Source organism: Harpegnathos saltator, unplaced genomic scaffold, assembly GCF_003227715.2.
Source record: "Harpegnathos saltator strain DR-91 unplaced genomic scaffold, Hsal_v8.6 scaffold26, whole genome shotgun sequence".
Lineage (NCBI taxonomy): Eukaryota > Metazoa > Arthropoda > Insecta > Hymenoptera > Formicidae > Harpegnathos > Harpegnathos saltator.
The window spans coordinates 62,338-79,648 of record NW_020230050.1 but is presented as its reverse complement, the minus strand read 5'-3'; the positions used below and the strand labels follow the sequence as shown (position 1 = coordinate 79,648).

General features: G+C 48.7%; 2 protein-coding genes across 3 annotated transcripts in view; both read left to right on the top strand.

Moving 5' to 3' along the window:
• LOC105184482 (GTPase-activating Rap/Ran-GAP domain-like protein 3) overlaps nt 1–12,812 on the top strand; it is a 63,648-nt gene extending 50,836 nt beyond the window's left edge. For both annotated transcript variants that reach the window (XM_025299296.1, XM_011143310.3), the window contains 8 exons: nt 1,364–1,576; nt 4,634–4,905; nt 5,734–6,019; nt 7,714–8,195; nt 10,253–10,589; nt 10,669–10,755; nt 10,842–11,114; nt 12,167–12,812. In XM_025299296.1, coding sequence (XP_025155081.1) covers nt 1,364–1,576; nt 4,634–4,905; nt 5,734–6,019; nt 7,714–8,195; nt 10,253–10,589; nt 10,669–10,755; nt 10,842–11,114; nt 12,167–12,411 — 2,195 coding nt within the window. In that variant the 3' untranslated portion in view covers nt 12,412–12,812. The remainder of the gene's footprint in view (nt 1–1,363; nt 1,577–4,633; nt 4,906–5,733; nt 6,020–7,713; nt 8,196–10,252; nt 10,590–10,668; nt 10,756–10,841; nt 11,115–12,166) is intronic.
• Nucleotides 12,813–15,873: 3,061 nt separating this feature from the next.
• Hr39 (nuclear hormone receptor FTZ-F1 beta) overlaps nt 15,874–17,311 on the top strand; it is a 34,446-nt gene continuing 33,008 nt past the window's right edge. Inside the window, exon 1 of the mRNA XM_011143308.3 lies at nt 15,874–16,683. The gene's annotated coding sequence lies outside the window, so the exon portion shown is untranslated. The remainder of the gene's footprint in view (nt 16,684–17,311) is intronic.

Below are 17,311 nucleotides of genomic sequence, written 5' to 3'. Positions count from 1 at the left end.
GGCCTTGGGAAGTTTTTCTCGTGAACTTCGACGTACGACTATGACGACGCTGCAGAAAGCGCGAACGCAAGCTGTACGCTGCGAACAATGGGAGAAGATAACGATACAAGTGCGCACTGGCTGAAGCTCTCAATTAGCGGAGGTGTCCCAATTCGCGACTGTTGCAGCGATTCTCCTCGCTCGATCAGCTGATACGCGGATCCGTATTCGTCCAAGTTTCGCGTCTGTTGTCTGTTGTTGACGAGACAATGTCTTCAAGTACGGTCATCCGGGAAGAGAAATGCTCGAGTGAGAATTTGACGCGAAACTGAAGAGTCCCTAAGAGTCCTGGTTCTTCAACGCGGTGAACTTTGCTCAACAGCAACATACAGGTCAGTATGACGGGTTGCTTGCCCCTATTCGGATGATAATGCAGAGGTTGCTGAAAAAGTCACTCGTCGACTATTGATAATGATATTTGCAGTGTTCCCAATTCTGAATGAAATGCAACAGTTTCCAGTTGTGACAAAAAGCGACATATTTTCGGTACACTGTAGTCTTGTATCTTGGCATCTCTTATCGAAGATAGGGCCTGTTTTTTGAAATTTTTTGCAGCTTGATACTCGCGGTCGATTAAATTGCAACCAATATGTACACTGCGTTTGTAGTCTATTCACACTTTTGCAGAAGCGATTTTAGCGATTAGAAACCTGGTTGAAATGCAGTATATAAGACTTTTAAATATTTCTGTGTCGTTCTTTCTAATCTCCAATTTCTATCGAACTATTCTAACGTGAGGAAACAATTAAGAAATTATGCAAAACCAGGAAATATATTGTATCATTTATCTCTTTAAATATTACTCTTATTTATTCCGCTCTATTCCGTAATATTTGTTTCTCAGTTTCATTTTTTAAACATCTTTTTTAATTCAATCAGAGCCCCGACTCCTGTCGGTAAACGGCCGATAAACTGTCATCACGAACATGGCGCAAAGTTAGTTGCATTCGTCATAACTGGGAACACTGCAAATATCGTTATCAACAAAGTCAACGAGTCAACTTTTTCGGCAACCTCTGCATTATCATCCGAATAGGAGCAAACAACCCGTCATACTGACCTGTATGTTGCTGTTACATCATCTATTCGTTCATTTATCTTCACTAATTACTCGGTCTGCTAATTGTTCACCTAAAAAAAGCGAGGCCCCGCTGGAGCTCTCGCTCTTTTTCGCAGGCGTGAAATTTCGCGAGAACATACCGCAGTTTCCGGTCTCTCGCGAGGAGCGCGGGACTTCTCAGGCGGGATTTCAGGCATCCTCGACGACGAGCCTGAGGAAGCGTCCGCGCTCACGCGCTCGCTCGCGCGTTTTGCCATTTTTCAGGAGACATGACGGGCAAGGAGAGCTACTACACGGTTTACGCGGGCCACGAAGTCATGTACCACGTTAGCACGATACTGCCGTACTCGAAGGACAACCCGCAGCAGCTGGAGAGGAAGAGGCACATCGGCAACGACATCGTCAACATCATCTACACGGACGACCCGGCGGCGGTGGACACGTTCAACCCGAACTGCATAAGGAGCCAGTTTACCCGTGAGTCAGCCATTGATATTCCTCACCGTGAGACCGGATCGCCGCGACGCGGCGATATATGTCATACGATCGTCGAACGTGGGATAAGGTCGCGAACCTTGTCCATTGTTGTTTGCATAAAGATCACACGAGCCGCACAGTCGACGCTGAAATACCACACAGCGCAGCGATCCTCATTTCTCTGGCGTCCTTTCTTTTTTTTTTATTTTATCCCCTTCCTCCGCCTACACCTGCGAATCGTCCCACTGTGAGCCCCGTGATTAATTAATGCGTTATCTCGCACGCACCTGACCTGTCTCTATTTACGCGCGTCCGAATGCGATCGATAGCGTAATTTTCACGCGGCCGACCTTCGAGTGAGATTTGTACCGTTGCCGAAAATCCCTCCCTCCCGACACACGCTCGTCCGGCGAGCGCGAAAGTATCGACGGGCCTCGTGACGGAAAAATTTATCAGGACGTCTTATCTTTTTCATCCCATCGAGTAATTGTCGGAAAGCGTGACCTTTGCAGCGGTACGTTGTGTATCTACAGGCAGGTTCGGGAAGTAACTCGTTACTTGCGTAACGAAATTACAATTTCAATTATTTTTTTCTTTTTCTTTTTATAAGTATGACTTAACTTCGTTCCGTTTCTTTCCGTCTATAGCTGTAACTTAACTTGGTTACATTTGTTTGATAACTAGTAACTGATTTAACAGTTACTTCAATAGTTGCTTTGTATATTTCGAACTTAACCCTTTAACGCCCGACTTTTTTATCATTTAAGTGTTTTAAGAATAAAATTTGAGTTTTTTTGAACTGAGACTATAAGTAGTGATGACCAAAAAAAGTATCAGAATTTTATGTTGGTTTTTCTTTATCGTTCGTTTTTTGTTCATTGGTAAATATGACTTGGATCCTAAAAGCATATACGAAATGAGTAACTTACACAGAGAAAAATGAAGGGTAATCTATACGACATAACTCTGATAGTCAGCTTGACATTTTTCAGCTGAAACTTTACTATATTTGTGAGTGAAGTTTATCATTCAGAGCGTCAAGCTTACTATTTCAGAAGAATATCTTATAGATGACCATTTAGATAGTTAATCGTCCCTTCATTTTTCGCCGCATAAAAAGCGCTGTAGGTCAACAGGTTTCACGAAAATAGCTTGATTTCTTGATTTTCGTGTCCACCATATTGGATTCGCCATTTTGAATTTCTGTATTCTTTTAATCTCACATTTTGCATCTGAGAAAGCTTCCAAATGTATAAAATTACAACAGGTACCAATCTATTCATTTATAGCGCACTTCTAGATGTCAGTAACAATGCTAACTATGCCTATCTGGAATTTGACAAATCATTAAAACTTTGAATTTGACAAATCATTAAAACTGAGCTAAAAACTAAAGACTAAACCGAATCTACATACAATCTATATCTACATCTATATTTTTTGGAAGAAGAATTCACCTTTACAGTGGTAGAAAACGGAAATATCTTCTTTTTTGACTAAGTTGGATGGATTCTTAAATGCGTTTCTGGTAACTATAGTTACCAGTAGGCGTTAAATTTCTGGCAGACTAGCACGATAAGGTGCGATGCTTGATATCCAATAAGTATGCAATTATTCTGGCTGCATTTGGAAAAAAACGAGCCGTTGCGTCATCTATCTTTATCATTCATTAGATGTAAAACATGAATAAAATGCGCGATACAAGGACGCGATAGCGCTTCTCCGAACACAATCTATATTTCTTTCAAAAAAATTGGACATTTCCGTCGCCAATCCTTGTTTGTTAACATAACTTCAGCGTTCAGCGTGAAGTGCGTGATTAGTTATATAAAAACAGTTATATAAAAAATTCAAGCAATGGATAAAATATCTCAATCTTTGAAGAAGGATTGTACAATGCCATGGTTAGCATATGCAGAAATATTCGAGTTACAGCAAAAATTTGGAAACGAAAACGACTGAGCATTTCCTTGCAACATTTGCGCTGGCAAAAAAATTATTCATGCAAGTAAAATTTCAATTGCAAATTTAAAATTAATAAAATATATGAGTATAAATCTTTATTTATAAAATATCAATATATTTTTTAGTGAAAAAATCTAATTTTTAATGTTGAGATTATTTTCAGTATTTATCAGCCTTATCAAATTCATTCACTCTCTTATAAGTGTTATTAATAGTCTTAAAGAATAAATATGAATTGCTTATTTAAATTAATGAACGTAATTAGTAAAAATTATACATTATAAGAAATATAATAATCAACAAAGTACTTCTATATAAAATTGAAGGAATTTACACAATTACGAAATTTATTTAAAATAATGGCAATTATTGTAAAAAAGTAACTAAAAAGCAACGACTCGTTACTCTCTAAATAACTATAACTGTAACATGTTATTTTCGAAAGTCAATAACTTGTAACTTTAACTAGTTACTTTTTCAGGGAAAAAAAACTATAACTGTAACTAGATTCTTTTACAAAGCAACTTTCCCAACCCTGTCTATAGATTTGAAAGTGCCGCCGTAAAGCCGGATCGAACCTTTAGAAAACCCCTACCAAACACTCACCCGACAATTGATTTCCGATACTTTCATTCGGTAATGAGGCTAAAGTATTATTTAGCGAGACGAATTGAGCTTCGAGGAAGTTTAAAAAATAATTGCACCGATCTAACAGCCATCTGATATCAGTTCTAAAATCGTCTTCTAAAATCGAGACGAGAATTGATCGGACGAGATGCGAAATTCGACGAGAGACAGAGAGACAGAGAGAGAGAGAGAGGGAGAGAGAGAGAGAGAGAGGGAGAGAGACAGAGAGAGGGAGAGAGCACAGGGAGAAAGATGTTTGGTCGAACGAATGTATTTTCTGGTGAAATATCAACGATCAACCGGAAGCCCGGTTCCAGTTATCAGTCCGAGTCGTCAAGATTTCTGGTAAACTTTACCTGAGGGGAACTTCCTTCTGGATCGTTCATATCTCAGCGGAGAATTCAGCCGAACGTTTGCCCCCGTGTATCGCCAGTTGAACCAGTCGATCCATCTTCCACTGCTTAGACGTGTTCGCCGTGGTAACGACCGAGCCGGACGGCAAGGGATGGCGGGTTGCTATTTATTGCGACGAGACCGTACCCCTGTTCGGGCCGAGTCTACCCTGCCCGCCAATTTTCGAGGACCCGTATAATCTGCGCGAGTTTCTCCTCGTTAAACTGATCAATGGCGAGAAGGCTACCTTCGACACCCCGACGTTCTCCAGGAAGCGGGAGAGGACCCTCGACGCCCTGTTGCGAGATATGTACCAGGAGCACTCGCAGGAGAGCAAGAGCAACGTAAGCTACTTTGCGACCTTCAGGCCTTCCATTTGCTCGCGTGTACTTTCCGCCTTCGCCTCCCCCTGCCGCCCCCTAAGCGTGCTCGATCAATCTCCCCTCATTCATAATACTCAGTGGCAACGACGAAATAGCTTGTTCATCGCGATGGACCGTCCAGCGAGCGTAATTACACGTTTCCGTAAAAACGAAATGTGAAGAAAATCAAAGGCGGGCTGGAGGGAGGAGAGAAAGAAGTTTTTCAACACGGTCGTTGTACGCGCTTGGGTATTTTTTAGCGGCGGCGCTACGTATGCATATGTAAAACGCGCGTAAAATAGGCAAACCGAGTCGTTTTACGTTTCACGCGTCGACGCAGTGTGCTGGGCATTGATCGATTAAAATCTGAATTTGCTGCAGTGGTCGACGAATGAGTAAACAGAATTAATCAGCCGCCATGCACGGGATTACTGATCGATGGGTGAGATTGATACGTGATCGCGACTGTGCGACTGAAGTCGCACGCATAACGGAAGCGATCATTGTATGATCATGATAAAAAAGGACAAGAATTGGTCGAGGCAACGCGGAAATTTCGCGGAATTTCCGGCTCGGACGGGTTCGGGCAAGTGGATTCTCCTCAACCCCGTTTCGCGATCCGCTATTAATTTCGATCAGCCCAGCCGAGCGAAATCTCGCCACGCGAGATGATAGTCCGCGAAACTCGCACACCCGCGGACGATAGCTAGAAGCGCGGTAGCGTTTCATCAGGAAAGTACTCGTCGGCAAAGATATCGTATAATTGAGAGATCCAACATGGGCGCGGCTCATACAGCAATTTCGTGATAGAGCATGCTAAATCGCCGGGCGCTCTCGGACGTGGTGGAGGCGCCGGGACGACGGCGAGAGGAGACACGCGCCGTCGAGATGGTGCGGGTCGGGCAGGCCTTGAAGCTGGAAGCTATCATGCGCGGGTTGGCACCCACTTCTCTCGCCACGGTGGGACCGTTGAAGCCCCGGCCGTGGGAGCCGAGGTGCATCTACCCGGATTTCCCGCACGAGGTGGTCTGCGGGGATGTCTGGCTGGAGAATAGGCTGATCCTCGCCACCGAGGGCGGCACGTTCCTCATCGAAGGTAATCGCGGAGGAGTCGAGAATCCGCGCGGAATCCCAGCGACAGGCACGGCCGTCGCTGTAATTGGGGGCCGCTCCGCCGTTACGGCGCGAAGTGCGAAGTAACTAACGCGCGGCAAATGACAAGTCGCGATTAGCGATCGATAGAGGAGCCCGCGCTGAGGGAACAAGGACAGAGGTGGTTGCTGCTGTCAAAATTATAGCGACTTCCCCCTCCCCCGCCTCCCCGACTGCGCCTCCTTGGTGTTCTACTACCGGAGTAGCAGTTGCAGCAGTTGCAAATGTATCGGGTTGCTCGGAAAGTAATTTCGGTTTTCTGCATGAAAATGAAAGACAATACTTTGTATAGAAAGAAAATTTTATTCTGTCAAGTATCGAGACCATTTTGTTCCAACACCTCTTGCCATCTTTAAGGTCACAACATGACTCCACGCTGGCACAACTCCTGGTCTTTATTGGCAGGAGACTGAATTAAGTGATATTTGGCACCTTCATTTGAATCGAAATCTTTACCATCCAAGGAATTTTGTAGTGGTCGAAATGAGAGATAATCGGACGGTGTCAGATGGTCAGGTGAATATCAGGTGGATGCGGTAGCAAATCCCATTCAAGCGCTAGCAGCTTCTGGCGAGTCATTAAACTTGTGTGAGGTCTGGCGTTGTCATGATGAAACACAACACCTTTCCTGTTCGCCAATTCTGGTCTTTGCTGCTTGGATGGAATCATTCAATTTGTTCAATTGATGACAATACAAATTCGAATCGATCGTTTGGTTGTTTCGTAGCAGCTCCGAAGAAAACCATTCCTTTCCAATCCCACCAAACAGAGAGCATCACCTTCTTTTGATGGATGTCAGCTTTCGATGTGCTTTGAGCTAGTTCATCACATCTGTTCCATGAGCTGCGTTTAATATCGTTGTACACAATCTCCATCTTTCAACTCCAGTTATGAGTAGCTTTAGAAATGGATCGTTTTCCTCACGTTTCAGCAGCGAATCACAGATGGTAATGCGACGAATCAAATCTCTTTCTTTGAGAAAAAGTGTGGAACCCAAATATCGAGCTGTGAAACGAAACCAATAGTTGTTTCAAATTCTCATGCCCGGTCGAGAATTCGATAAATTCAATCTCTCAACAATTTCTCGTGTCGTTAAATGGCGATTTGCGTCCACCAATACCTTTATTTGGTCTTCATCAGCCTCAACTGGCCACCTTCCAGAACGTGGTGCATCTCTGAGGTCAAAATTCCCAGATTGAAATTTCGAAAACCACTTCTGGTTCACATCCTCTCCACGGCACACAATTTTTTTCTTGCTTGCTGCATTCTTGCCTTTACGGCAATAAAAAAGCAAAATGTGACGAGAATGCTGACGTTGGTCTTCCAAGTTTGATGCGACGCCAAACAACAACAACTTGACAGATTTCAAAACAACATTCTCCCAAATCAAGCTCGAAACGCGCGTTGTAAAAATGTAAAATGACTTTCTGGCTCGAAGTGAGGTAAACTGCTGTAAAAAGGCACAACCAATGCCGACCATCTGTTTGAAGAAAAAAAAAAAAAAAACCGAAAATACCTTCCGAACAACCCAATACCACGGTAATAGAAACGATTCTCTGCCGATTAAAACTCCGTCGCCGCGTATCGAACGGTTTTCCGCCAGTCGCAGCATTCTGAAGACGTTGGGCCTGCTTGCAGACGGCCTCTCGCACAGGCTGATCTTCGACGAGTCGGTGCAGATCAAGCAGCTGGACGTGGTGGAGCAGCACGGCATACTGCTGTTCCGCGCCGGCGACAAGGGCAAGGAGAGCAGCGTGTACGTCTTCCGGTTGCGCGAGTTCGAGAGCGACCCCGCGGCGCGGTGCGCCGAGCTGTTGATGGACCGCGAGAGCGACGAGCGCGAGAAGGAGGACGAGGACGACGACGAGGACACCATCATCGCCGACGACGAGGACGAGCGCAACGACTGCGACGACTGCGACGAGGACGACGCCGACGAGTGCGACAACTTCACGCGCGCCACCGCCAAGTTCCAGCCGGTAGGCCGTCCGCGCGCACGGTTGCGCGTTCGCGCCCCGGCCGTCCGAAGTCGGCCGCACATCAAGGAGAGGAAGCTAAGGCGCACTCGAGGATGCAACTTGTACAGCATCACGCGACCCGGGGGCTCGCATCTACGCATGGTAACGTACCGCCTCGGACTAGGTTACTCGCGCCGGCCACCCGGTAAACCCCGGTCGACCAACGGAGCAACGCGTTGCTCTGGAGGGCTGCGATCGGTGGACGACGCGTAGCCGCGGAGAGCAAAAAGTCGCGACGTGCGGAAAGTTTCAAGTCTCCATTGTTGAGAAGTTGCGTGAACTCGCGCCGGGGGAAGTCTGCGAGTTTACGCGAGTTTCACCGAGACTTGGCGCCTCCTCGGGGAAAATTGCGTGATCGTTATCCTGCAGGATGATATCGAATGGATATCGAAGCGGGGTATCACGCTGATCGGAGACTTTGAAAATTGCGGATCGCGGATTGAAAATTGGAGTTGGAGCAAGTCGGGGGCGAGTCCAGTCGGGATCGGAACTAGCTGATTTATCAAGACCTAATCTCTAGTCCGCGATCTTCTTCGAGTTAATCTTCGAGAGAGATCGCGTACTTCGAGTCGAGGACGCGTCGATTGACACGGCTTTCACCGTGTCAGAGGGCGGAAAAGCCCTTCGCTTTTGTCCGCGACTGTCGCAGATAACGCGTGCTATTACCGTATTAAGTGAAAAAGTACGCGGTAGAAGTTGCAATTTGCGCAGACAAGCAGCTCGTAATCTGTCTGGATTCCATCGACATGTATAAAAAATATTAACGTGATATATAATATAGTATTAGAAAAATGCCAGAGATGAAGTAAAAAGTAAAATAAAATTAAGTGATATATCATTTGATCTCAAACAATAGCATTTGGTATTATTAACGGTGAGTGATACTTTAATTGAAGTAACATTTTATTACGTCAAGAATATGTCAGTTTCCTTGTGTTGATGTTTCCTGAGCTCGGAAATATCGATCATTTGATCCTCGAGAGCTACCCTCAAATGTCACCCCGAGCAAACTGTTAATACTTATAGCAAAGTATATGCGAGAATTGATTTGTTTTATCATAATGTTGTCATACTGTAATGAATATAAAATTAGTATTGTCAGTGGTAACGTTTTTTAATAAAATGAAAAATTCGCACGAGTGCAATTTCACTCAGGGTAGCCTTTAAGGATTAAAATGGAGGCGTTCCTCACGTTTTTCCTCACCGATGATTACCGACGCGCGAAATACGCATAATCGTCCCAAGCAACAAATTGTTAGGGCCGTCTTCATGAAGTATAAGGCCTTGATAAGGCTGAAAGTGGGATGCCCTGAAAAGGGTTGCCTCGTTATTACCACCACATCAGGTCCCGAAATGAAATTAGATTTTACGAAATAAGGCTTTGATAAGGAAAACTGAGGGCCTTAGAAGGATTTTTTTAAGAATGTCTCTGAATTCAATAAATAAGATTTTGATAGGGGAGACTGATAAAGGCCTTGGAGAAATTTTTTAGGAATGCCTTAGATTTTACGAAATAACGCTTTAACATGGAAAACTGGGGAAATGTGGGCCTTGGAAGGATCTCTTAAGGTTGCTTTGAATATACAAATCAAGTTTTGTTATGGAAAATTAATAAAGTCTGGAGCGTGTAATAAAATTGCCATAGTTTAGTATTGTTTTAGTAGATACGCTCTATCTTTTAAAGATTTTTTAATTATACCGCAATTGAAAACAAATTTTATTAGTTTCATTAGTTGCCATATTTATTAGTTTCTCTCAAGGATTTTTCTAGTATTGCCTTCGTTTTGAGATGCAGCAAATATTAATGAAAACAGTAGCAGGATTTTTGCGCGTAAAGAATGCTGTATTTGATTGTAAAGTATGCCATATTTTTAAAATAAAAAATTCTTGTTGTATACTAACAAGATTATAAAAAGGTAAAGAAATTACAGTTTAAATTTCTCGGTATGAAAAGAACGAATATTTTTACTCAAGCAATAATAAAAATATTTCCTTGTAAGGCCCTCACAATATTGCCTTATTTAAGGACCCGTTAAATCATTTGCAGGGCCCTTGTCTTTCTATCCCAACTAAGGCCCGATTAATGTTAGGGAAAAATAATCAGGCCCTTAACCAGAGCCCTGCTAATTTTCCTTCCTCGGGCTGATGCTGCGAAACAGTGCGTGGTCGTCGGCCGTCGACTGACGGTCCTGCAGTGGAAGCACAACGCAGCCTGGACCATCTGGTGCTCGGCGGCCGATACCGACACCGTCGACGGTTTCCTGCTGCTCAAGGAATTCACGGCGAGCGAAACACCGTCGTTGGTGACGATGATCGAGAGCGCCGACCCGTCGAACGAGTGGACCCTGTGCTGCGGCGCCCGCCATCACTTCGAGCTCATCTCCGCCAGCGGAGCCTCGAAGATCGTCCACATGGACTCGACGGCTAAGCCGCACCTGGTGGCGGCGTTGGACCTCCGCGAGGACGAGGAGCCGGAACTGTTACTTTGTTACAACAGTGAGTCGCGATTTTTCTATAACGATACTCGATCCTCGACGTTTCGGACGTTAAGGATTAATCCGCTCCTTCTCCTCAGACACGTGTCACTTTCAAAAACTGGCGGAAGAGAACGCTGCGCCGACCGAGTTCGACTTCAATTGGAATTCGGTGCCGACAGTCGTAGGTACGTCGACGTTAGAGATTTATAATTAATTTATTACACACACACACACACACACACACTCACACTCGCGCGTCTGTTGACCGCAGCCTGTGCCTTCCCATACGTGATCGCCTTCACCGACGACACGATGGAGATCCGTCTGATAATAAACGGCAACTTGGTGCACACGATCGCCATGCCAAGCCTCAACCTCATCACCTCGAAGCGCGACATCTTCTTCGCGACCACGGCGCCAGAGTTCATGCCGGGGAAGTGCGAACGGATTCGCTTGGACTCGAAACCCTTCGAGAAAGATGAAATGCCCTGCAGCCCGCCGCCTTCCACGCAGTCCTCGTCGTCCTCGCGGTCGTCCGTTCAAGGTACGTGGACCTTCTCCCGCGAATCCCATTCCTTCTTCCCTACATTATTTCGAATTGTTTAACCGCAACCACCAAAGCGGTCCGGCGAGTGACCAGCTTGGCAGCTTCTCCGGGAAATTGCAGAAATTTACGACGACATGTTTCATGTTTTTAACTCTTTGACCGGCGGAAACGCGATACTACGTTTGGATGTTTCCATCAGTTCAATGTTTCTAAAATTGATTTAAAGCTTTTTAAAATCGCTCTTTGAGAAATTTTGATTTCGTACTTCTAAATGGTGATTCCGAAGATGCCTAGGCACAACATTTTAACGATATTGCTTGATTTTTGAGTTTCCATTCTCCGTCGGCTTAAGCACTTTTGCGAAATCCATTTCGTTAGTCGACGAGTTAATTGACATTAAAAAAAAAAGCGAAGAAAAAAATAATCCCTTACACTATTTAGATGTTTCGAAATATTTCGAAGTTTTTGTTTACACAAGTACAATAATATTTCTCCATTTTTTGCCTTGCATCATTTTTCGAAAAATCCGTCTCGCTTTATGAAAAATAAATCGCTGAACAAAGAAAAGAAGTAATCCCTCGCACCATTAAAGTGTTTCGTAATATTCCCAAATTTTTGTTTACACGCGTACGATAACACACATAATTTTTTTCTTTTGCATCATTTTTCGAAAAATCCGTCTCGTTTTAGGAAAAATAGAACAAGGTCGCTGAACAAGAAAAAGAATCCCTTGCACTATTCAGGTGTTTCGAAATATTTCGAAATTTTTGCTTACGCAAGTACGATAGTATTTTTTTAATTCCTTCCCTCTGCGCTATTTTTCGAAAAATCCTCTCTATCTCTCTCTCTCTCTCTCTCTCTCTCTCTCTCTCTCTCTCTCTCTCTCTCTCTCTCTCTCTCTCTCTCTCTCTCTCTCTCTCTCTCTCTCTCTCTCTCTCTCTCTTCGACCGCTGTGATAAAAATAGCATTGTTGATAGTCGATATATCCCTAGTGCTAACAAGCGCCTCGAGAGCACCCTCTGCAAACGAAACGAATCTCCCTTTCACAGGCGGCCCCAGCGACTGGAAGCCGATAAGGATCTACCGGATACCGCTGCAGACGCTGTCGAGGAGCCCAGCGTCGAACTGCAGCCAAAGGTGTCCGAGTCCCGTGGAGCCGGAAATCGTCTCCGCGCCGCCCACCACCGACAGGACCTTTCTGAACGTCGAGCCGCAGCGTATACTGAGCAGATCCTGCAGCAGCAGCCCGACGCCCACACCGACCACGAGCTTGCCGTCGCCGTGCAGGAAATAGACTCTGCGCGAAAGACGTCTCTCGCTCCTCCACCAGGCGAACGAGCCGATCATTTACCGACTGGCCGGCGACAGTGAAACAATTCCTGCGCGCCGAAAGAGCGACGTTCGACCGCCGCGAGAGATCGATCGCGAGTAAAACCGACCGCCGTACCTGATCGCTCGCTTCCGAGGCACACGAGAAATTCTGTCTTTCTCTCTCGCTCTCTCTCTCTCTCTCTCTCTCTCTCTCTCTCTCTCTGTCCCTATCTCTATCTCTATCTCTCTGTGTGTCACTGTTGCGCGCTGTAAAAGTGTGTGCGATCGCACGCGGATATTATCGTCCGGATAGATTCCGGCTGCGCGCCGCGCCTCGACACCTCCATCGCCTCCTCTCTCTCTCCCTCTCTCTCTCTCTCTCTTTCTCTCTCTCTCTCTCTCTCTCTCTCTCTCTCTCTCTCTCTCTCTCTCTCTCTCTCTCTCTCTCTCTCTCTCTCTCTCTCTGTCTCTGTCTCTCTCTTCTCCGCGACATTCTCCAGGCGAGAAGGTCTCTCGGAGAGGAGTCTCGTTGTTATTGTTTCGCTCGTCGAATTTGTTTACACTCGTACTTGTTGTTTCCGCCAGCGAATCCTGACTTCCAGAGAGGTTTGTAGGGAAAGAACGCACGGGAATTGGGATGGGGTTCGTTGATGAAAATTGCTGAGAAGTACGCTTGATTGAAAGTCACGGTTTCTCGCTGCTCTGTGTTTACGTACGCTTGTGTGAAATTCTCCAGACAAGGAAGGGAGCCGCGGATCGCGGGGCTCCGAATTTTTATTCATACTTCTCCGACGCGACGCGACGCGGCACGGCGAGCCGGCGGAAGCGTTTCGCGAGGTGTCGCGACCCGACTCGAGGGCTCAACGACGGGACGGTACTTGAAAGAATCTTCGCTTGTGGATTTTTCGAAGTGACACCATATGCGTAATATCGTCCGCACGCGGTCCCTCGTTGCCTCGAGAGCGGCCTCGAGAGCGCGCAGGAGCCGGGCGAACGGCCGTGACGGTCGACGCCGGGGAACCTTTCCGACGCGCACGATTCGGCATCGCGAATCGAACTTAATGCGTGTACCTTAACACACACACACACACACACACACACACACGAGAAGGGCATTTTCGAGACGCGCGTTCGCTCGATGAATCACGCGTTTCTTCGAACGTGGCGGAGGCACGCGGAGAATGTTGTCGGAGGCGATCGTATTTGCCGATCGAATCCCGAGGATCAGGATCGTCCGGCTCTGCCGCCGCATCCGGACTTATATATTTTTATTCAATAAGAATGTTGCCGCAGCGAGGGGGGAGGGCGAGCAGGACGGGGGAGGGAGCGTGTCGGAGCGCTCCGACCTGTTCGAGTGTCATGTACATACGATATACATATATATATTTATATATATATATATATGTACAAAGTAACGAATAAAAAATCCATGTTACCGTTGCGTTTCCAGCGCGACAGACGAGGCAGCGCTCCTCTCCTCGACGTTCCTCGCGCTCCTTCTCCCCCCTCCGCCGTCAACTGTGCGCCGCGATCTGTAATTCGAAGATGATGTCTCTCGTCACATTCAGCAGATTCCACACACTCGATTCTTTCGTGTATATTTTACAGATGTATGTTGCTACTGTGTAATATAGTATATATCAGTTGACTGAATCATCACACCTGTCTCTCTCTCTCTCTCTCTCTCTCTCTCTCTCTCTCTCCCTCTCCTTTTTTTCCTTCTCTGAAAATAACTTTCCTGGAATAGCTGGTTGTATTGCGAGCCTGGACTCGATAACGATAATGCGACTGATTACTCGGAAAATGTATCAGCTCGCCTCCATCGAGTATTCTGCATTGTGAGCTTCCTTTTACTTTAGCGCGTTATCGACGTGCGCGCGCGATAAGGAAAATCCACAAAAAACGGCCGGAGAGGTGAAATTGTGTAAAAAAGGGATCCTCTCTCGAATGCACGCCTCGCTTTTACCGTTCGCGCTATCGCGCGCGCTGGATAAAGCTCTCTCTCTCTCTCTCTCTCTCTCTCTCTCTCTCTCTCTCGTATCTCGATCGACAAATTCAACGCGCCGCGCCGCGCCGATCGGCGGGAATCGAGCGAGAGCGAGGGGAGAGCAGGTCGCCGCTTCGGCAGCCGCGGTCAGACTGGAGCATTGAACCGTGACGATTTTCGTTTGTCCGACATGCGTTTTGCGAGAGAGCCCGCCGCGCCGAGAGCGGCGGATGCAACTGCGTCCCACTGTGGCTGCACATCGCCGAGTACAATTAAGTCAAACTGCGGATTCGCCGGTGCGCCTTTAAAACCGGAAAAACCGCAGACGCAACTGCGGGCGGGGAGAGACCTCAGGCTCGGAGGAATCGAGCGGAGAGACGCGAGGGAGATTCCTTCGTCCTCGAAGAGACGCCACGTCCGAGACGCGCGGATGAGAAATTCGCGACGCGAACGCGAGAAAAAGAGCGAGAAATCCGCGGAAGCGGCCGTTCCGGATGGAAACGTCGCGCGCAGGGTACGCTCTTCAGTTGTACAGACAGGTACAAACTTTAACAGGAAATGATTAGAAAAATTGGATAAATTCCCTCGGAGGCGGGAATTCGGAAGCGCGGAACTGCTTCTTGACTATTCTTGACGGAAACGTCACGTGCGGGAAGTTCGTCGGTACGGAAGCGTTCTTCAAGTTCGCGCGCGTTTGACGAACAAATGCAGCCCGCACGTCGGTCTCGCGCCGAGTGATCCCGCGGAAGTGAGCGTCCTCGGTGAAGACGTCACGCGCGAGCCTGAATCCGCTCCCGAAACTCGTCCGCACGTCGCGACGACTTTCGCCCAACGCGCGAGAATTCCTTCAGCGCTGCTGAAGTATCCCTCGTGTCACATCGCGACTGCTTCGCCAAGTTGCTGCTGCGACGACGGACGGCGCTGCTCACGCGCGCTTTCGCCGCGCGAGCGCAAACGGCGCAGGCGACGAGCGGCGCGACTCCGCGCTCGCACGCGGAATTTCGAGCATTTTCGCCCGCCGACGCGCGCGTCAACGGAACGACTCAACGACGCCGCGCGACCGACCGGCCAGCCGGTCGCCATGTCGCGTCGGCCGGCGAGAGCGGCGGAGGCGACGCGACGCAACGCGCCGCGTGCGTGCGCGCGTATGCGTGTGTGGGTCGTACGTACGTCGCGTCGCGTCGCGTCGCGCTGCGTCGTGTCAAAGGCGACCTACGGCGGTGTCGGCATCGTGCGACGGTGTACTGTACTATCGGCTCCGCGGCGTACGGTCACCGCGCGAGGGACGGTAAGAGGGGGGGGAAAGAGAAAGACAGAGACGCAGGTACGACGGCACACTCATGGAAGGCTCATGGAGAGCCACGGGAAAGAGAGAGAGAGAATGAGAGGGAGGGAGGGAGAGAGAGGGAGGGAGGGAGGGAACGGGCCAGCGGCAGAGGGAAGGAGGCCGAGGGAGAGAAGAGAGAGAGACAGTCGAGCGCGAACTCGTGGTGTGTGGAGAGGTGCCACCAGTCGGAGAGCCAGCGGAGACGGAGAGTCGGAGGTGGCCCGTGTCTGTGGCTCGCTGCGACTGCTGCTCGTCTGTTGTAACGTGACGCGAGAAGGTGCGTGTGCACGCGGCTTCGTCCGTCGGCGGCTTCGTCGCTCGCCCGTTACCTCTCCGTCGAGAGCGCGGCAGCACCGCGACACCGCGCGTCCACCGGGAGCACAGCAACGCGCGCGAGGTGCTCCGCCGCCGCCGCCGTCTCTGTCGCTCTCTCCCTCCCTCCCTCCCGCCCCTCCTTCTGTCCTCCTCGCTCTTTTCCTCCTTTTCTCTCTCCCTCTCTGTCTTTCTCCTTCTCTCGCCCGCCCGCCCGCTCGCTCACTCGCTCATTCGTGTCTCTCTCTCTCTCTCTCTCTCTTGCGCTCTCTCTCTCTCTCTCTCTCTCTCTTCCGTGCACACGAGTGTGATCGGTACAGTGCGACCAGTGCGACGTGATACGTTCTCGCTCGCGGATCGTCCTTCGCTGTGCTCGCGCGATAGGCGCCTCGCCGCTACGGAGCGAGGAGTCGGGTCGTGGAAAAGACTGTCAGGAGTGCCTTATACCGCTCGCGATTCTCTCGGGCTGGCTCGTACGACGCGACGCGACGCGACACGCGACGCGATACGATACGATATTATATACGATTGCGCTCACGCCGTGGGACGACGGGAGCCCGGGCGGACACGGAGAGGAGAGGAGAGGAGAGGAGCGGAGAGAAGGAGCGCCGCGGCGCGCTGCGGACGAGGTAAGAGAGCAGCACCCACGGCTTCCCGCGACCCGAAAGCAGCGAGGCTATCACATACATTAAAGCCCGTCGGCCGTGCGAGTACGAGAGCACGGACGTACGGAGGTTATGTTTCCCGATGACCCCGCGACTCCCCCCTTGCACCTCCTCCTTACTCCTCCCTCTCTCTCTCTCTCTCTCTACCCCCTCCCCGTCGTCACCCTCTCCTGTTTCGCCGCCACTTGCCCCCTCCCCCTCCCCTGCCTCTCTGTCTTTCTCTCGGCGTCCTTCTCGTTTGTCTTCCCTCCTCGCCTCGTTCTCTCCTCTCTCGCGTACCTCTCGTTCCCTCTCGCCGAGCCCCCCCTCCCCTCTGTCTCTCGCGCGTTCTTTATCGTCGTGAACGTCGAAGGAAAACGCGACGCGAACGCGGAGTTTCGAGATTCCCGGCCGAGGTGTTCCGTATGTATCCGCGCGAGAGCGATCGAATCGCGCACCTGGCAGCGATTTTCTACCGACCGCTCGGACTTTCGGTTACACGTTCTCTCTCTCTCTCTCTCCCCCTTTCTGCCTGCGGCTCCCTCCGCACTTACCGTCGCGTACGAGAGCATACGCGCGGAGTCGGCAGCTCCGGCGGAGACGTGCCTCCTGC